The sequence below is a fragment of the Ostrinia furnacalis genome, unplaced genomic scaffold, assembly GCF_004193835.3.
Source record: "Ostrinia furnacalis isolate ACB-3 unplaced genomic scaffold, ASM419383v2 OfSCF7032, whole genome shotgun sequence".
Classification (NCBI taxonomy): Eukaryota; Metazoa; Arthropoda; class Insecta; order Lepidoptera; family Crambidae; genus Ostrinia; species Ostrinia furnacalis.
The window spans coordinates 4,209-26,433 of record NW_021137271.1 but is presented as its reverse complement, the minus strand read 5'-3'; the positions used below and the strand labels follow the sequence as shown (position 1 = coordinate 26,433).

Here is a 22,225-nt window from a genome sequence, read left to right as displayed (position 1 = left end):
CACGCTGCGTTTTCTGGAGTGTAGTGTTTTTCCTAAATGCGTTTTCTGGAGTGGAGGCCAGGTACCGGAAAACGCTGGTAGGTAAATAAAATAACTTATGCTTAGGTACGTATAGATAAATTTTATTACACTTTAAATAAATATTCCTACTCAAATCTACAAATTGGTACTAAGAAAGAATCTTTCATTGCTACATTTTGTGCATGTCATTATATTTTTCCTACTGCCAGCTAATTGATTGCAGTGAAATAGTTTTCTAATACTCAGTAGTGTATTTTCTTTCTTTTCTATCTTTGTTAATCCCTCGCATCGTAAATGTGGCTTGCTAAAGAGAAATATGAATATGTCGTTTTTAACGCCTGAAATAAAATAAGGATTATTCAAAAACTGTAAAATATTAACTTTTTTAGAATAAATCTGAAGTGAATAACGCCCGTATTCACAAACATTACTATGAGTACAAGGTGACACACGAACCAATCATAAAGCTCTCTCTATTCAACGCTGTGCGTTCGATTTGCTGCTTCACTTAAGCAAGTATCGTTTGTGAATACGGGCGTTGAACTCGACCGTTGTACTACATTTATGAGTGCTCGAAAGTTCTTACTGAAATTGTGTATTTATTTATCGATAAATGTTTTTCTAAACGTTAAAACTTGAAACGGCTAGCCGCTTGTTATGGGCTAGAGTGGCGCTAGACCGATGTTAGTATTTTCAAATATTCCTTGAAGTCCGAGAAAAGTTTTTATTAACAGTCAAATTGGAAACGTTTTCCGGAATCATTTCAAATTTGGGAAAAACTAAATGTTTATTTTTCCATGAGATGGATTTCAATTGCGATATTTTTTTTCAAAAAGCGCGGCGCCGTCTCTTTGGTATAAAAAATATATACACTGGCCTTGAAACATAACAAATTATACTTAAGGTAGTCCTTTCATAGCAAAAAGTTTGGGCCTACTTTCATACATACTCTGTTAAACGTTTTCATGCTGATTGAATAATAATTTAACGCCAGTAAAGTACACGGCTTTTGCGATCTGAAAAGGTTAAATAATTTTCGTGAATGTTAAATAAAAAAAATCATGCGTAAGCGTGGGCGTATTTTAATATTATGACATCGTAAGGGCCAGAATAGACGGAGAAATGCAACTGCAACTTTCTGATGATTCTGATGAATGAAACTGAAACTGAAAGTTTCAAAATGGTCGCGTCATGTGTGGTCTCTCAACGGACGCTATGGCAGAAACTTAGATGCAACTCAAAAGTAACTAGCAGTTGCAGTTTCGTTGCAGTTGCGTTTCACCGTCTGTTCTGGGCCTAAGAGACCGTATATTTGGAAATGTTTTCATTTTATTTGAAAATACATTTTAAGCACCTTTTGTCACTTCAAATTACATGTCAATTAAAAGTTTTATTGCGTCTTAGATAATTTTCGTTAATGCTTAATTGCTTAAACACGTCATATCATACTCGTACATGGCTTAATTGGACCAACGGCTCATATTCTACGAAGCTCTACATCTTATTTATTTTCGAATTAATATATGTTTTCTTAAACTAGGATTATGTCCATAAAGTAAATCAAAGAAACTGATGCCAAATAGATCTATGAGAGTATCTTTATGACGTGGGTCTAAGATATTAATAAGACTGGTCTCAAATAATATAGAATACCTCATGATAATAATACAAATAATCTTCTGGTATCGCAAGTCCCCGTCGTACCACATGTTCTTGGCAGCGGACAACGCTATACCCGTGCTCTGGAATAATAAATGGAGGGTAAAAATAACATCGTGGATATCAAAAGTTCAAAATAAAATGATATTACGCTCTAGAATGATAAGCATGGATTAGTTGATATATTATGAGTATGAAAATAATAATTATTTCGTATCGGTGTGTATTCGTATAAATGTGGTCCACATTTGTTTTCGAGATCGAAAATAAAGGTAGGTATTTGTAAAGAGTGTTTGGTAATTTGTTGTGCATAAATTACTTCATTATTCCCGTTAATCGCTCTAGTTACTCCCCTTTTATCACAATAGTCCAGCGGTCGGCTGAGGGATTTCAAATCGGCAGTCCATCGTTTGGCAATCAGTGGCAATGGGTAGGGCACACAGTACGCAGAACTGACGGCCGATGGCGCAGCAAGGTTCTGGAGTGGAGGCCTCGTACCGGAAAACGCAGCGTGAGACGTCCACCCACAAGGTGGACCGACGACCTAATAAAGGTAGCAGTCCAGCGCCTTCCGCTGGATGCAGGCCGCTACCAACCGTGCGATGTGGAAGTCATTGGGGGAGGCCTATGTTTAGCAGTGGACATCCTATGGCTGAAATGATGATGATGAGTCCATCTTTTGGCTATTGTTGCCTCAAATGAATGTATGACGGTGGTAGAATGCATCATCATAATATAATACAAAACACTTACAGATATACTTAGCATTTCACTGCAGTAGCAAACGATGAGTAAATTCGCCATGTACGCAACTAAAGCAGCTCCATTAGTTAACTTGTACGCCGGATCTATGGTGGTCTGAAAATCATTGTGGAGAAAAAGAAATCATATTACCATTGTTCTTTAAAATGTATCGTCCTATTAAATTAACTTATGCATTAATTGTATAAATTTACATGTGATGTCAACCGCCCGAAGCAGTCAGCTTCTCATTGTAATAAATGTATCTTTCTTTCTTTCATTACTAGTATGCCGTGGAAACACGCTAAAGCAGGGTTTCCCAAACTATGGGTCGCAACACACATTGAGTGGGCCAAGCCTGTAGAACGACACACCACCCTACCGATCAAACCGCAGGGCAGAGGGCGAAATTTCCTATAGGTAGGTGGGTTCCGAGTTTGGGAACTTGTATGAGTCGTAGCCCAGACAACTTTGGGAACCACTGCGCTAAAGGATTACTTTCTTGTTCAACACAATTGTAAATTTAGTATTAATCTAAATGATGTAATGTGTTGTGTTTTCCTATAAAATAAAAAAAATAAAAAGTAATATGACAGGCCTTACCACAGAATAATAATAAGTACTACGCACAGAAGATTTACTTCTCGAAGGTATTTTAAAAAATGTATGCTCAATGTCATTAACAATATGGTGTAATTTAGCCTGTCTCAAGAGTCAAGCACCATTTTGTTGACAAACGTCAGTGATCGGCACTGCGCCGAAGCTATAGGGCTGACATCGGTAAAATTATGTGACGTGAGGTGCCAAACTGCGGAAAATGGCGGAGGAGATACATGATTTAGCATGAATTATCATGAATAATATTAACTACTTATTTACCTCTCAGTGTCTTGAGGCAACTTATAAAAGTTCATTCTATGTTTTTATTATTATTTAGGCAGTTAAATACTGCACAGTATTTAGTTCAATATTTTCTTTATTTTCTTCCATCATACACAAGAATACGCGTGCGTGAGTCAATGTTCGCTCGTATGTGAGGCCTTGTCGAATAGTATCCTGTAGGTGGGCCATCGTGCGTGTTTTGTTTTCGATGTAAACTCGCGGAGATGTCAGGCCTGGCCTTACCTTCACAGCAACCGCAAAGAAACAAACGACGACTGTAGAGATCACCAAGTTTACAAATACCATTTTGTTGAACGCATCGTTCAGTTGCCGCGTCAACCTTAAACAAAGACGAATTTTAAACAATCATTTTATTATTTGTTAAGTCACGTTGGCCGAGCTTAGGCCAATGCGAGTGTAGTCAAATTAATACAAGGCAAGTGGTATTGCCTCGACGTTTGGCAAGTTTGTCGAAAACCAATGCAAAATACGCGGACAAACATGTGAACACTATTGACCGAGTGCGCGCGAGCGCCTTTGATTTGTGCTGAAAAACCGACAACGTTCCGAAGTGCGGCAAGACGTGGTCGCGAGTGATTGCAAGTAGTAACAAACTATTTTGATTTTGATTTTTGACTACACCAAATGAGTTCCATACACGTTGGCAGTTGACTTACCTCGGCCAACTAAGCGAGTGACATCGAGCGACGGCAAGACAATGCAACTGTCTACAGTGTAGACACCGTGTGTCCAGCAGAATGGCACCATGTGTCACCTTTTCTCGAAGCAACTCAAATACCATCATCATCATTTCAGCCATAGAACGTCCACTGCTGGACATAAGCCTCCCCCAATGCTTTCCATGTTGATCGATTGGTAGCGGCCTGCGTCCAAGCTTCCCTGCTACTTTTATGATGTCATCGATATGATGATACTTACTTAAATACCAACTTACAATATAATATCCTGATGTCTTCTAACAAAGTCTTCGATTGTGTACTCCTTGCCTTCATAATACTTAGTTATTTCCATGTCATATTGGTATTTAGTCTTTTTGTTGTTCGTTGGCTTAATATTAATCAGATCGTCTTGCAGGAGTCGAAACTGTGTGCTGATGTGAATGCTCAAATTGGTCAGTAGAAAATTTGGAGCCAGGTATAGATGAACCATTTGTAATGCTGCAAAGAGAACTTGCTTTTTTTACAAGATACGTGACACCATTATTTATTTATTTATTTATTATCAGAAAATGTATGTTTACAGACAGGTCCAAAACACATACATATAATATAATTAATTTACATTTAGTTGCATGTCATAAATTAGGATTACCATGTCAAATCAAATACAAAAATAAAATACATTATCATTAATATGGTCATTAAATACAAGTCATAGCTCCAGAGACAGGCGTCCAAGGAAGAACATAATGTAAAACAGTCAAGTCAACACAAATCATTGCAGTCAGAAATAAACATTAAAACAAGTCACACAATGTTAATTAAGTACAAATGTCATTAATAAACGAAAAGGCTTTGCAACACAACTGCCCAAGACTGTCAGCAAATAGGTCGGTATCATAATCGTGAGCGAGCATATCCCCAATTAGGCGCAAAGCACGAGTGGTGGGCGCGTGTGCGGCGTACCTAGTGCGCGCGGGCGGGCACCACAGCAGGCGCGGCTGCCGCCGCGGCGCTACCGTTCCTTCCTCGTCCCAACTCAGGCGCTTGGGAGCTAGTAGCCCCACTTTACTCAGCGTCGTCGGGCTATCAATCCTATTGTGTATAATACACAAATAGTGAATTATCGTCTGCATGGTTCTCCTAAATTTAAGCGTATCTAATCCAACCATACCAGATACAAATAAAGACGGATATAGGTACGGGTAGTAACCGTATTTCCTCTTATATAGCCAGCGTGAAAATTTGCGTTGTACCCTCTCAATCATGAGACAATACTTTGTTTCAAATGGATCCCATATAATGGCACCGTATTCGAGTATACTTCGTACATACGCATTGTACAGTACCAATGGGACCCCTGATCCGTTAAACTGAGACGAAGTGCGCATGACAAAACCAAGCATTTTGCTGGTCTTTTTACAAACACTGATCACATGGTTATGAAAGTCCAATCTGGAATCTAATATTAAACCTAAGTCACGTATTTCACTTACCCTCTGCAAGGGTGCGTCAGATAGATTATAAACTAATAGAAGTGGACAACGTTTACGCGTGAAAGTTATGATCTTACATTTATTTTTATTAAATGGAAGACGGTTCGAAACACTCCAATCCACAACCGCATTGATGTCTCTCTGAAGAGTGTCGCCATCGGTTGGGTCATCTATGCCTAGGCTCAGTTTGAGGTCATCTGCGAATAGTAAGCATTTGGAAGCGATAACCCTTTCCGGCAGGTCATTTATGAAAATCAGAAAAAGCAAAGGCCCAAGCGTACTTCCTTGACTAACTCCTGATCTTGTAAAATAATCACTGGACACGAACTCACCAACCCTAACAAATTGACGCCTATCACGCAGATAGTTTGAAAAAAACGCTACAAGTTTTGGTGTAAAGCCTAACGCTGCCAATTTACGTAATAAGATGTCATTGTCAACCAAGTCAAATGCTTTTTTGAAATCAAAGTAGGCAGCGTCCACCTGCCTACCAGCATCCAATTCAGCATATACAAAGTCTACATACACATATTTCAGAAGCAAGCAATTACTTCATCTAAAGTCACTTTTCATATTTTCTTCTAAGGAATTTTTATACATGAGTCAAATGACTATTACTCTAAAACTAACTAATGTATCTTAACCGTTATAAAGGGTGTTGTTGTGGTATTGTTTTTAGAGGTATACAACTTTAAATTGCTTAGACTTTTTCTAGTGACAGTTAATTGGATAGTTGGTGGTACACTTGTGGTCAGTATGTTTTGCCATTTCATAATTAAATAGAATTACTTCGGAACAACGCAACACTTGCAAATTGTGCAAAAATATATTTTGAAAATCATGGTTCAGTTTTCCATACAAACGCCTATTACGGTCGACGTAATTTTCGTAACTTTTTATTCCTCAGATGAATGATATTGAGGTGGAAGAGCTATGGTTTTAATATCCAACCACCACGCGAACCTATGGATTATTTTCTCTGCGGATACGTGAAGTCCACTACTGCGCAGATAAACTACGGAATTCAATGCCAACATTCGTCGCGTTATTGCCGATGTATGGCCCCAGTTGCTCGAAAAAGAAATTCAAAATTGGACATCTCGATTACGCTACATTTGAGCCAACCGTGGCGCCCTTGGCCCGAAATCATTTTGAAACATAAATGGCATAAGAACATCTTTTAAACAAAACCAATACCATGTAAATCAAACATTTTTTACATATTTTATTTCATTAAACACCCTATAGTTTTCCTTGGGGTGTCAGTTCGAATTACCTCCACGTAAAAATGGGTTGCTANATGCAAAGTCTACATGGGCTATTAGGTTGGTTGTAGTAGAACGAGCAATTCTAAAACCGTGTTGACTATCATGTAATAGATTTGCAATTTGCCTGTTGATTTGTTGGCACAGTACTGTCTCAAATATTTTTGCAAAGACTGATAACACTGCAATCGGTCTAAAAGAAGATACATCATTACCACTATCAGACTTAGGAACTGGTGTGACTCTAGAAACTTTCCAGTGTTGTGGGTACTTTGAGTAAAACAGTAGCAAGTTGAAAAGATAGAGAAGAGGACCTTCGAAAGCGGATATGCAGTCCTTTGCTAAAAATACAGGAATACCGTCGGGACCACTCGATGATCTCGGCTTTAATCGACTAACTGCTTTAATGAGATCCCTATCATCAACTGCATTTACCGAAATATAGTTAGCATTACATTGACTATGTGCTGTCTGTATCGCATCGACTGGGTCCAATACGGGCACCCCTGCTGATATACGGAACTAAAATAATCCGCGAAAGCATCTGCTGCCGCTTGATCAACAACCTCAGTGTTACCAGCCATATATACATTTAAGGACTGCCTATCCTTTTTCTTGTCTTTAACGTACTCCCAGAATTTTGCTGGGTTATCAGAAATACTTTTTTCAGTCAAATATAGGTGCTGCTTCTCTGCATTGTCAATCAAGTTTTTAACATGCCATCTATAATATCTAAATAATTCCTTGTTAAATTCTTTGCCTTCAGCCTTAAACCGTTTCAAGTGATAATATTTTTTACGTATATTGCTTATAATATCGGCAGTAAACCATTTTGGATACACGAATTTGCGATTTGGTACGTAACGGGATTTGGCAGGAACATGTTGATCAATACAATTGTAAATACGGTCATAAAATAGTGCAACTGCAGCGTCAATGTCAGTTAATTCATATAAATCAGACCAATTCATGCATCCTAATGCCGCATACAAATTTTGGTAATCGGCCTTACGCCAATTCCAGTCCGGGCGATGTCCAGGACGTTGTGCGGGTAGCTGAGAGGACGGGGACAGGGCCGGTGCGCCGCACCAAAATCTGATCGTCACCTCTAGTGGAGGGTGGTACTCATCGATTGGTACTAAGGGTTCACAACCATCGGACACGGTAATAAGCTCAGGGTCAAGATCACTTAATACGAGATCTAACATGCCGCCACGATTATTATACACAATGTTACGTTGCTGTACCCCACAAAAGTCACAAAAAGAATCAAAATAGGATTTAACATGTACACTACAAGAGTTTAAATTAAAATCTCCTAGGATTATAACATTGAAGGACGAGTATGTAACAATAGCATTCTCAATGCAAGTTAAAACACTGAGATATTGGTCATCATTATAACTGGGAGGTAGGTAGACAACACAACATAAAAACTTACCAATGCCTTTCCCACTGACAAGGGCAAAAATTAGTTCCATATCAGACGTAAAAGCATCAATATTAGTTACGTGCTGTACTGTGTAGCATTTCCGTACGGCCAAGAGCACTCCTCCCCAACCAGTGTCACCATTTCTGTCCTTACGTACTACCACATACTCCGAAGTAAACAGTTCACCGTCTGATATAGAACTAGTCAAAAAGGTTTCAGTCAAAGCAATCACATCGAAGTTACATTGTGTCACATTATTTTTAAAAGTTACAGTTTTCGAACGTAGCCCTCTGACGTTTTGATAACAGTAAATCAATCTACGGACTTTTATCTTTGGCACGAAAATTCTGCCGCCATGGCTTAATGCAAATGTCTTCAGCCCAGTTATTGGGAGACATAACACTATCGGCAATCTTCGCTGGGACACCTAGCTTAAATGAAGAGTAGCGTCCTCTGGATTTCAGTTCCTCAACTGTGTACNCTGTGTAATCAACATTTCCATTGATAGAACGAAGACAATCATGGACCTGCTCAGCTGTTGTGCCCTCCTGCACATAATAGAGATGCAGATACCTCCATCTTTCAGATGCACGCAACGTAGTGGTCCCTGGAGCTGCGGTGCCGCGGAGCACACTAGGTAATGACGCTCGCCCAGATTTACGTCTAACCTGAGTCCACTCTTCTGTGTTTTTTTGCACAGTGGTAATGTCTCCGGATTTCTGAGTTGCTCTATTGATCGGGTTCTTAATTGGAGTGGCGACATCAGATACCAGAGCCTGAGTACGGGTAGGAACAGGTGCCAGAGAGGTAGAAGGCACTCCTAACTTAGTCTGCGTGCCAGCTTTCCCTGCAGCTTCTTTCTTATTCTGACGAGAATAATTTTGTTTCGGCTTAGTCTTTCCATTATCCATGTTTGATGACTGCTGTACCTCGGCCACCTTATCCTGTGCTGACACAGCACTGTATTTGTCCCTGTTTTGGATCATGTCTTCCAATTTGTCAACTTTGCAGGTCAATTGACAAATTTTTTCATACACCGTCGCCTTAAATTCGTTGAATTGCTGGGTTAATAATGTGCAAAGTCTCTCGGTAAGGCGCGATTCAAATCCATCCTGCATTTGCTTTATTTCCTGAATTACAGTAATCATATTATTGGAGCTGGAGTCGTGCATCATCGTTACTTCAACAGGCTCAACCAACTTTGGCACCGGGCGCCGCACATTACGGACCGTAACATTATCAGGGCCATGCAACAAGACATCACTAACAACACCCGTATTTTGACTTAGCTGGCGGCGCACAGGCGTTAGCGAGTTATCATTTTTCGGTATTTTGCTTTTACATTCGCAACATATCCAAATCGTTTTATATTCTGGTGTCAATGTAACAAATATCTCTGCGGTAAAATTGGCACATATGAGATCAAAGTATTGTTTACATTTGGTACACCTCATATACGCGCTGTCTTCCATAATAACGCCGCGGCAACCCGCGCAGTTAACTTGGCGTAGTGACGTCATCTCGATCGCAGAACGCAGCTTGGAGCTCGGGCGGCGGACGGTGACTCAGCGCTGCGAGCGTACCGCGTAGCGTAGCGGGCGGTACAGTTTGTAACGGCCGATTAAAATATTGAAATGTATTCGCTTATAACTTGACTATTATAACGTATTTATGAAAACTGATCACTTCCCAATGTAGTGTAGATCACAGGCTTTAAGAATATTGCGCACTAGACACTGGTATTACACTTTTTACCAACAATTTACTGATTTGTTTACGGAGCTAACGAACACAGATGTTTACTAAGTGACGGCCGACCGCCGAAATCAAAATTAACCAAAATTAAACTCGTGGTCTCCTATAAATGCCGTAGGCTGTGTCATAATGCTTACTATAGAAATGTACTGTGTATCAAGTCTATTTCAAACGTTAATGTAGGCGTATGGACGTCGATAGGAACGCGTATAGCGTTTAATAGGAGATCTTAGTCAAAAGGATAGTCCATATTATTTAGGTACTTTTCTCATGCAACAAATAAAAAGGTATCAAATGGTAATAACTTTTAGACTTATGACATTTTACTTACCACCAATGATTTGTAATGCATAAACTGCCAAATAAACCGGCCAGTTGTCGACAGCAAACGGATACTCGCAAGGGAACGGCAGAACCATTTCTATTTCGTTGCCCCAAAAGATGTGCTTGAACAGCATCGAGATGAACGGGTACAGAAAGTACTGCCATGCTGTTGTCATGCAGGACTTGTTGTATACTAAAAAACAAAAGATATAAACGGTCGGCCGTTTGGTGTAGTGGTTCTAAAGGTGCGTACGGATTGCGCGTACCCTGTTTCTGGAACGCCTAGTCTATACATACATGGACTGGTCCATACATACATGGACTAGGCGTTCCGGATACGCGTATACTGAGTACGCGTACCCAGGGTACGCGCAATCCGTACGCACCTTTAAACGAACTACTATGCCGAGAGGTCCCGGGTTCGATTCCCGGCCGGCAGAAATTGAAATGATGAATTTTAATTTCTGTGACGGGTCTGGGTGTTACTATGTATGTATTTAAAAAGTATATCATGAACTGCCTGTGAGGTTTCAACATCATTTCAATTTGCAATGATAGGTTTTAAAATAAATAGGTACCTACTAGGATCATAATATTAATTTCGATATTATTGCTTCGCAGGAATATTAAAATGTTAAATTTATTAAATTAATTAATCATAATATAGTAGTAACAGATACATTACTGTATAGTCCGTATTTAAGGAATTTTAGCGAGGAATTCTTTATTAATATTTGTTCTTTTGTCAGATCAGTCATCCTCCAAACCGCACCCAGATGTTCGATGACCAGTCTTACGCCCTCCTTGTTTTTTGTAAATAATATGTATTTGAAGATAACTGCAAGATCAAAGGTTAAAGGTCACCCCTAAGCCGCCTATTTAGTTTTATTAAAATGATTTCATATTTGGCTGGAAAATCAGTGGACGTCCTTTGGCTGAAACGAACGAACGAATGAACGAACGATTTCATATTTATCACATTTACGAAATCATGAGGTAATTATTCATAATAACCGGTTATTATTAACAATTTTCACATTTATCACATTTACCGTACATAAATGTTACAGTCAAAACTCATAATCGGTCAAAACCACTTTTGGCTTATTTTCCCAGTCAAAAGTGGTTTTGTACAAGGGCGTCGGTCAAAATCACTTTTGAGTGCTTTCACTTTTGATTAGCAGTCAAAAGTGGTTTTGACCAAAGTCAAAGTCAATTTGTTTTTAGACTAATAAATAGTTCTTACAAATCGTCATTTTGCTCTTAAGGAGCCTCTACATGTCTCATAATCTTTTTACCCTACCAGCTGAGCCAGCAGGACCGATTATGAGTTTTGTCTGTAACATCAACAAATACAAACCTTGGGTTGATATAAGCCACAAAGCGATCATATCCGGCTTCGCAAACGGGTCTAAGCCTTCAGCTACAACTTTTACCATGTACATTGTCACAGTATAGTAGAAGAAAGCAAAAGGTATGCCGAAAACAAAGAAATGCCGATACTTATCCCAAAAACTGGTCTTGGAACCGAAAAATGTTATGTTGACACGTTTATAGTACTCCAAAGATAGTTTTAAAGAATTTACAAATTCTTCGGGGTACGCTTCTAAGCCCTCCATTGCAAAATATTGTATGGTGTTATACCATCCAACTAAAACAGTCGAAAAAGAAAAAAAAACTTATACAAACAAATGATCCAGCTTTTCAATCAAGAATAATGGAATATTTTCTTAAACTGCATGTAGTGGAGCCATTTACTATTTCAAAAGAATTTTTAACAAGAAGGTAACATATCATTTTGTTACTGGTGAACGAAAAACACAAATGCATCTTTGTCCTCGTTACAAACGTGTGGTTAGTTTCAAATTTAATTAGTCAGAGATTTGGATCTGTGTATTCTTGAATTTTAACCAAATGTTAGAATTCTGGTTAATGAAGCTTTAGTTAGAGCTTTCAAGTCATTTATCTATACCGCACCTTGTCCTACATCGCAGTCCGCTAGTAATTTTTATGACTCGTCATTGACATCGCACTCATGTAAGTGATCTATGTTTCAATGCATGTTATTTTGGTCTCAATAGAGATTTGGCTATTTCTCATCGCCACGGTTCTCATCGTCACCTTCGTGGCGAATTTTATTTCTAACTTATTTCATTTTTTTGTAAACAAAAATTGTAGCGCTTGATGTGAAGATTGTATTCTCAGTAAATCAGTCAAATAGTGAGTCTCGTTTGGAAGCTTTAACGTTTTGAATTTTTTGATGCCACGAAAGTGATTCTGTACTTCACAGCAATATTTTTTTTAAACTTTACTACTGTAAATGACTCTAAAGTGTTTATAAAACATATATTTTGTCTTATTTTCATAGATAAATAGCAATAACATAATATAAATAGGTACCTACTTAAATACAAGATAAAATTTTACCGATTACGTCACCTACTAAGTTACAAGATTCTACGCAATTGGTTTTAAGGGTGACACTGGTGGCATTCTGAATTGCTAAAGAAGCAAAAAAAGGATTATCAGTACCTCAATAAAAAGAACTCTAACTGATTATCAGTCCCTCAACGAAAATATATTTTTATTAAGGCCAGAGGGCCTCGTATTTTTGTTGTACAACTTTTAACTCAAACTTCAGATTAAATTTATCTTACAAACAGATACACACACAGTCACATAAAGAGACATACATACAGTCACACAGACAGACAGACAACAAAAATACGAGGCCCTTATTTATTTATTGATGTACTGATCTCTACTTACCACGTATAATTTATTAGTTATTAAAATTCCCGTGGGAATTCCTAAGTATCCTATAACCTGCCCAGGAGTATGAATAATAATTGTACCAAGTTTCGTTAAAATCCGTCGAGTAGTTTTTGTTTCTATAAGGAACATACAGACAGACAGACAGATAGACAGACAGACAGACAGACAGACAAAAATTTTACTGATTGCATTTTTGGCATCAGTATCGATCACTAATCACCCCCTGATAGTTATTTTGAAAATATATTTCATGTACAGAATTGACCTCTCTACAGATTTATTATAAGTATAGAAGATGTAGCTAAATAGATATTTTATCATCTGATTTCAAAGTTATTGTTCTAACTTAAACCGTTTATGAAGTATTATTGTGTGACCATCAAATTTGAGTGTAAATGAGAAGTACCCATTTATTTAATTGTGTTTGCCACAAATCAAATCTTACGTATACCCCTTCTAAGACTTTTTCGTTCGTCGGTTGCAGTTGTGGTGAAAACAGGGATTGCATAATCACAGGTTTGTTAACAGGCAACCTTCATACATTTTGTATGATTGTTGTCTTTCATTATGTTTCACTTTAAAGTGGAAAATTAATAATAAAAAGAAATTCAGTTGGTATAAAGCTTTGTTTGTTGTAATAACGGTCGGTAAATATACCTTTCTATATTTAATTGACTCATTTGTTTCAATCAATCGTCAATAAATGTGTTACGTAACTAAAGTAATAATTTCTTCTTAAGTGTCCATAAAATTGTTGGTTGTTATGTTACCACTACTGCCTTACTTAATTTTTGAAGCATTTGAAGTACAACCATAGACAAAATTCAAAATATGAGGTATAATAAAATGAAAAAACTTAAGCTTATGCATTAGATAAAGTTTATTGCATTTATTTATTACTCAAATCTACAAATTGATAGTAAGAATACACAACAACAACATTCATTACAACATTTTGTGTATTTTTCCTACTGCCAGCTAATTGAGTGCAGAGAAGCAGTTTTCTAATACTTAGTAGTGCATTTTCTCTCTTCTTACTTCATCTCTTATGTCTATTTTTGTTAATCCCTCGCATCGTAAATGTGGCTTGCCAGAGAGAAATATGAATATGTCGTTTTTAACGCCTGCAATAGAAATAAGTATTAAGAGACACAGTAAAATATTAGCTCTGAATAAATCAGAAATGAATTGAACCTGACAATTTTACTAAAATTGTCACTGACGAAAATTAAATATCTATTTACGGTAAGTATCTCATCAACATCATTGCCAGCCATATGTCGTCCACTGCTGAACTTAGGCCAATCCCAATGATTTCCATAGTGACCAGTTGGTATTTATGTACATACGGGCCTACATGTAGCATCCTGCTGCCTTTATAAGGTCGTTGGTCTACCTAGTTATACATCCGTCAGCTCCCTCTGCTCTAGACTAAACAAGATAAGTCATCACTTTCCACTCTACAGTGTAAGCATTCGTAGAATTGTTATTCACATAAGAGATGTGTCAGCAGAACTAAATTGTAAACACCGTACTGGACGACTGCGATCGGCCACAATATTAAATCATTATTAAATCGCCTCCAACTCGGCGAGGACGTGATCACTTAGTTTAATTAAATATAATCCTTTTTAAAAAGCTTCCACCCCGCTCCCGAAATCTGACTACCTTGTGTACTTTATACGTATCTACATCTACTCGTATTTTAATTATTATACAGAAGTACTTTTACTATACTAAGATTCTCAATGGCTAGACTTAATGGTCTGGGCTAGAACGATAATAATATTATTTTTTTCAAATATTCTTTGAAGTCCGAGAAAGGTTTACATACATATAACATACATACAGATAAATTGGAATCGTTTCCCGGAAACACTTTTTGGGAAAAACTAAATGTTTATTTTTCATTGCGATATTTTTTTCAAAGGGCTTCTCTAGTCTAGAAAAAATATGTTACTTATTTTGCTACATTATAAAAATAAATGATTTTTGGTAGTCCTTTCATAGCAGTTTGGACCTACTTTCATGTACATACCTTGTTAAACGTTTTCATGCTGATTGAAGAATAGGGGAGACTGGGTACGGTTGAAACAATTTTGCTTTTATTGCCTATAATTTTGTTGTTTAATAACCTAGTAACGATTACGATACGTGAAATTGAAATTTGAAGTTTTGGCTATGATATGGCTGTATCATTATAGTTCCCGGGTTACTATTTTTAGAAATATACGAAATTTAAAAAAAAAGAAATTTTGTTTCAACCGTCCCCATGCCAGGGGCGGTTGAAACAGCGATTGGGGTCTGTTGAAATACATACAAATAATAGAATAATTACTAATAAAACGTGTTTTATTTATCATTAACACTACGAATATTAAAATTATGGTAGCACATGATAACATTAATCAGTCTAAGTATTTAATATTTCTAAAACAATAATTAGCCTTTGATAAGTAGTAAACATTTAAAAAAATAACAGAAATATGGTAAAATAAATGATATTTCCAAATCTAATAAACATTAATAATAAAATAATATTAACATTCTGAAGAAAGTTAACGAAAATCTTTTTTTTTTTTTCAAACCATAGCTTTCCGCAGTGAATCTCCAGCTTTTACCTCCTCTAATGCTTTACCAAGTCAATTTCCTCCCTGGAAATCTTCCTTACCCAAACTCTCGGCATCTACAAAAAATAAACATTAATACATTTTCTGTTTCAACCGTACCCAAAAAAAATGTTTCAACCGTCCCCAACCCCACTTTTGGTAAAATATTCTTTATAGTTTCGACACTAATAATCACAAATTAAAAATAGTTACTGTCCCTTATTCTAAAAGCTTCATTATAATCGCAAACGCACACTCGATACATTCACATAAAAAGAACAGGTAGTATAAGCGTTAATGTCTAAAGAAAAATACTTACTTTGGGTAGTAAAAAACAAAATGGTGTTTTATACACAACGTAAACGCATTAAGAAGTTATTAGGCACTAAATTCGTGTTCGGACCTGTCTTCCGCTTCTTTTTCCCCTAGGACCCCTTACTCCCCGTGGAACCGTTTACGAGATATTTGCTCTGTTTCAACCGTCCTTTGTTTCAACCGTACCCAGTCTCCCCTAATTTAGCGACAGTAAAGTACACGGCTTTTGCGATCTGAAAAGGTTAAACAATTTTCGTGAATGTTGAAAAAATATTTCTTCAGACGAAAACGTGGGTGTATAACATTATGGCATCGTAAGAGACTGTTTATTTAGATATATGTTTTTAATTTTTTTGAAAAATCCATTTTAAGCGCCCTTTGTTGTATTTCAAAGTAGGTACATGTCAATTAAGAGTTTTATTGCGCCTTAGATAATTTTCGTTATTTCTTAATTGCTTCAACACGTCGTATCAACAAGATATCAGATTTTTAATATCTGGTCTCAAATAATACCTCATGATAATAATGCAAATAATCTTCTGATATCGCAAGTCCCCGTCGTACCACATGTTCTTGGCAGCGGACAACGCTATACCCGTGCTCTGGAATAATAAATGGAGGGTAAAATAACATCGTGGATATCATAAGTTGAAAAAATAGAAGCAAATAACGTAAATGCGCCTATTACCGCCAGTTTAAGCTGACTTCGGATAAACGTTAGAAAATTAGATATAAGACGTGGTGATAGAAAAGACACTTTAATTTATTTATAACAATGATGAAGTAATCTTTGAATTCAAGTAGTAACAATGAGTATTCAATCACACAATAATTAATAAATAGCAATTTAATCTGAATAAGCAGTTGTTTCTATTACCGACCTATAGACGAGGTGTGTTTCTATTAACGTTTTTTCTGTTTCTATTACCGACCGCTAAGAATATTGCTCTTCAATTGGGTATATTCCAAGAGGCACGGGTTCGATTCCCGCTCATAGGCTCGGGAACCACTTGATTTTTTCAAGTTAAATTTGTTTTGCTTTTAGTTTTAGTTAAATTTGTTTTTTTTTTTCAAGTTATTTTTTTTTATTGTTAAAAGAGAAAAGGCACGCTTCTCGAAAATAAATAAATAATCAAGCAGAAATAGTAGAATAATAAATTCCTCAATTATACTTGATTACGCGATACCAGGTCTTCTAGTGAGTAGTGGGGGTCATTATTTAAACTATGTATATTTGAGTTTTTAATAAAAAATAATTTGCATTTAATATTTTATTTTTAATTTGACTTTCGTTTTTGACTGATGTTTTTGATTTTAATTGTGTGTAATTGTGTATTTTAATTTAAACTATGGACAATTGGACAATGTCTATATAATTATTTTAATTTTTTTTTATTAATCCAAAAGATCTTAAAAAGTTACATAGTAGTTGTGATAACGCATGATTGGTTAGGTGTCATGTCATAAATGTTAGTTATATACAAAATACAGGCTTATAAGTCTTCGCAGGTGGCGTTATAATTATGAGGCGGTAATAGAATTAAGTATGAATATTACTTTATTCTATTACCGACCGTAAAAAAAAACAGTAACCAGCTAAAATATCTACTTTAACGAAGACGTGATCAGTGAAGTATCATTTCTATTAGGTTTTATTTTATATCAAATAAGTACTAATTAGAATTTAACAGGTTTTTATAAAATCTATTGTCATACATTATTAGAGATATTCTTTAATGTTCATTGCAGTTTTATGCCAAACCTATGACAATTAATGTATGGCGTTAATTGATTTAATTATGTGAAATATTCTTATGAATCGATCAAGACAACAAAGTGGAGGTTAAATGCGTAATTAAAGATATAAATACTAAAATAAGAAACTTAATCAAAATTCTAACAACGCCATGGGTCGGTATTAGAAACCAAATTATGAAAAGTGTTTCTATTACCGCCCTTATTTAAAATTGTATTTAAGCCACATAAATACAGCGAGAGGGCTATATTGAGGGTTTATTAAAGAAACTAAAGTACGAATTAATATTGTTATGCAAAAACATGTTGGTATACTCATTTTAAATGTGTTAAAATCGCTAATTAATAACAAGGTGCACCTTAAGTAGCTGGGAGCGCGTCAGTATGAAAAGTGCGTCCGTTGCGGGCGCGTCCCATTTAATGTGAAATAACTCCGTTTACTGGTTATTTACGAACACAAACTTTAATCGTTTTGATAGTCAATAAACATATCTAGATATTTTTTAAGTAACGTGTTTTCTGGAACCTGTTATTATGTCTTTTATGAAAGAAAGAAAAATAGGGCGGTAATAGGATACAAATTTTGGGGGGTCGTTAATAGGCGCACTTACGTTATTATGCTTTAGAATGATAAGCATGGATTAGTTGATATAGTATTATGGTTTCACCACAATAGTCCAGTGGTCGGCTGATATCGAACAATGTGTTCTTCGGATTTCAAATCGGCAATCTATCGTTTGGCTATTGATGACTCAAATGAATGTATGACGGTGATAGGATAATGATGATGATACAAAACGGTATACGGTATGATGGTATACGGATCTGAGACGTGGTCACTTACTATGGGCCTCATAAAAAGCCTAAAGGCCACCCAAAGGGCGATGGAGCGTGCTATGCTCGGAGTTTCCCTGTGTGATCGAATGAGAAATGAGGAGATCCGTAGGAGAACCAGAGTGACTGACATAGCCCGCAGAATCGCTAAAATCAATTGGCAGTGGGCGGGGCACATAGCTCATAGAGCTGATGGCCGCTGGGGCAGGAAAGTTCTTGAGTGCCTACCGGAAGACTTAGCGTGGGCAGGCCTCCCACTAGGTGGACCGACGATCTGGTGAAGTTCGCGGGAGGTGCCTGGATGCGAGTGGCGCAGGACCGGTCTTTGTGGAAGTCCTTGGGGGAGGCCTTTGTCCAGCAGTGGACGTCTTTCGGCTGAAACGAGAATGATACAAAAAGCTACTTACAGATATACTCAGTATTTCACTGCAGTAGCAAACAATGAGTATGTTCGCCATGTACACAACTAGAGCAGCTCCATTGGTTAACTTATACGCTGTATCTGTGGTGGTCTGAAAATAATTTACCATTATTCTTTAAAATATGTATCGTCCGATTAAACTTAACATGTGCTGTCAGTCAACCGCCCGAAGCAGTCACAACTGCTTGAGCGGTTCCGAGTATAAGTTTGCGTACGTAGAATACTGTAGTTTGGTATACAGTCGCAGCTTGAAGCTGTCGATATTAGCGGCTTCAAGCTGTCCATACAATATGGCGGGCTTTACCTTCACAGCAACCGCAAAGAAACAAACGACGACTGTAGCGATCACCAAGTTTACAAATACCATTTTGTTGAACGCATCGTTCAGTTGCCGCGTCAACCTTAAACAAAGACGAATTTTAAACAAACATTTTATAATTTGTTACCTACGTAGTAATGAACTCTAAAATACCATTAACCTCATCAAATCTGGAGACACGGGAGTGCCTACCAAGTCCAGCAGAAAGGCACCGTGTGTCACCTTTTCTCGAAGCAAATCTAATGTGTTCCGGCAGTTAGAGGTAAGATAGCCAGTTCCTCCGTGGTTGAGGATTCCGGGTGAAGCTCGCTTCCACCTTCAGCCTGATCGTCACTTACCATCAGGTGAGATATAGGCCAAGAGCTTCCTCATTGTGGATAAAAAAATACCAACTTACAATAAAATATCCTGATGGCGTCTGACAAAATCTTCGATTGTGTACTCCTTGCCTTCATGATACTCAGATATTTCCGTGTCATAATACTCGTAATATTTGGTCTTTTTATTGTTCGTTGGCTTAATATTAATCAAGTCATCTTGCAGGAGTTGAAACTGTATGCTGATGTAAATGCTCAAACTGATCAGAAGAAAATTTGCGCCCAAGTATAGGTAAACCATTTGTAATACTGAAAAGAGAACTTGCTTTTTAACAAGGTACGAGTATGTGACGTCATTAATGAAAACTCAAAGAAAATGCCCATTTATTGTATTAACTTCTCGTGCAATAATTATGAAGGTGTTACATTGCCGATGACATCTACGTTCGTTCGTATCAGCCAAATGTGATCCACTGCTGGACAAAGGCCTCTCCCAAGTATTTCCACTACTGGTCCGCATGCAGGTATTTCGCATGACTTTCACCAAATCGTCGGTCCGTCTTGTCACTAGTATGAGTACTAAGACCTAGTGGGAGGCCTGCCGATACTACTCTCCTAACAGTTTTAACTTACCACCAAATATTTGTAATGCATAAACTGCGAAATAAACCGGCCAGTTGTCAATAGCAAACGGATACTCGCAAGGGAACGGCAGAACCATTTCTATTTCGTTGCCCCAAAAGATGTGCTTGAACAGCATCGAGATGAACGGGTATAGAAGGTACTGCCATGCTACTGTCATGCAGGACTTGTTGTATACTAAAAACAAAAGATATTTGAAAAAAGCACACTAGACAAATTATATTAGTAGTTTTGTAAAAAGGTGATCATACTCGTAAAAGGGTAAGATGAAGAATTTAAGTAGAGTAAGGAAATAGGTAGCACATAAAACGGGTAATGTAAAAAATGGACTCATAAAGAGACTGAACGGCTCGGCTGAGAAGTTTTAACATCATTTACATTTGCTACATTTATCAAAATTAACTACTAGGGCCATATAAAGTTCGATATAATTGCTTCGGATTATTAAATCAATCAACTATAGTTATAAATTTAATAACATTACTGTATATTCCGTATTTAAGGAATTTGAGCGAGGTATTCTTTATTATTATTTGTTCTTTTGTCAGATCGGTCATCCTCCAAACCGCACCCAGATGTTCGATGACCAGTCTTACGGCCTCCTTGTTTTTGGTAAATAATATATCTTTAAAGATAACTGCAAGAAAAAAGGATTTTTTTTAATATAGTGTTTTTTACCAACACACGACTTATTTCAAAAATTAAAAAAGAAGGCAAGATACACTTTCAGGCATATTGTCAGATTTTGCATCTGGCCTTTCGTGTTTCACGTGGTCTAAATAAATCCAGTATTGATCATGGCTTTCCCAAATAGGCCTTAATTCGACTGTTCCACAGCTATTCTATTCAAGTCGCTACCAGCTAGAAGGCGTTCCAAACTGCTAGGAATTTTTACTCCAACGGAGTTCTATTACAGTAGACGTGATCAGTCTATTGCCAGATCAGCTTATTTATTCTGTGCTTCATCTTGCTGATCCTTTAGGATCCTCTAGGGATTACACAAGTTATTCGAGGTTGAAACGCTTACTACTGATTCACAGAAATCCCGTGCATTCCCTGTTTTAAACACATGTAAACAAGAAATACAAACCTTGGTTTGATACAAGCCACAAAGCGATCATATCCGGCTTCGCAAACGGGTCTAAGCCTTCAGTAACAAGTTTTACCATGTACATTGTCATGGTATAGTAGAAGAATGCAAAAGGTGGTAGTAATACAAAGAAATGCCAATACTTATCCCAAAAACTGGATTTGGAATCGAAAAATGTTATGTTGACACGTTTATAGTACGCCAAAGATAGTTTTAAAAAATTTGCAAATTCTTCGGGGTACGCTTCTAAGCCCTCCATTGAAAATATTGTTAAACCATCTAAAACAGTCAAAATAGAAAAACTTGAACAAACAATGGATTCGGCTCTTCAATCAAGAATGATCCAGTATTTTCAAACTGTATGTAATAGAGCCATTTGGAATTTCCAAAGAATTTTTAACAATATGATAACGTATCATTTTGTTACCGGCGAAAGAAAATCATAGATGCATCTTTCAAAAAAATTAACAAAACATCAAAAAAGTGTGATCTATAAAATGTAATCTATCACTGATTTGGACCAGTTTTTGAATTTGATTCGAGTTTTTGAGCGAGCCAAATTGCCGTATTATACAATGGCATCAAAATATGCAAAATGAGCTGTTGAAAATAATGTGGTAAATGAAGCTCTAAATCTAAAGAGATAGCTTTTGTCACTTCTATAAGCGCACTTTGCAGTTTCTATAGCAGTCCTCTGCTAAACATAGGCGGACTTTTATGACTCGTCATTGGCTATTATATTCACTGATCTACATCTCAATGCATGTTATTTTGGTTTCAATGAAGATTATTTTATTGTGTTTGTCCACAAATAAAATATTCGTTTGAATAGCCCCTTCTAAGATTTTATCGTTTGACGATTGTAGTTTTGTACTCGTAGTTGTGGTGAAAAC

At 37.0% G+C, this 22,225-nt stretch overlaps 1 protein-coding gene across 1 annotated transcript; it reads right to left on the bottom strand.

Moving 5' to 3' along the window:
• Positions 1 to 204: 204 nt before the first annotated feature.
• LOC114363237 (uncharacterized) lies at positions 205 to 21,600 on the bottom strand. The gene is made up of 17 exons (XM_028318912.1): positions 21,333 to 21,600; positions 20,727 to 20,879; positions 20,234 to 20,419; positions 19,681 to 19,909; positions 19,269 to 19,365; positions 18,951 to 19,055; positions 16,468 to 16,556; positions 16,156 to 16,187; positions 11,616 to 11,933; positions 10,941 to 11,093; positions 10,263 to 10,448; positions 4,259 to 4,481; positions 3,547 to 3,643; positions 2,434 to 2,538; positions 1,675 to 1,763; positions 971 to 1,037; positions 205 to 359 (listed from the first exon to the last, which is right to left on the bottom strand). Exons 1-17 carry the CDS (start codon positions 21,589 to 21,591, stop codon positions 297 to 299), a joined length of 2,451 nt encoding a protein of 816 aa, XP_028174713.1. The 5' UTR covers positions 21,592 to 21,600; the 3' UTR covers positions 205 to 296.
• Positions 21,601 to 22,225: the final 625 nt, after the last annotated feature.

Coding starts and splice junctions, on each gene's coding strand:
- LOC114363237 (XM_028318912.1), bottom strand. CDS start 21,591: ATGGAGGGCTTAGAAGCGTACCCCGAAGAATTTGCAAATTTTTTAAAA. Junction 20,880..21,332: donor GTGGCTTGTATCAAACCAAG/GTTTGTATTTCT, acceptor TTTTTCTTGCAG/TTATCTTTAAAGATATATTA. Junction 19,056..19,268: donor TCTTTGCGGTTGCTGTGAAG/GTAAAGCCCGCC, acceptor AATTATTTTCAG/ACCACCACAGATACAGCGTA.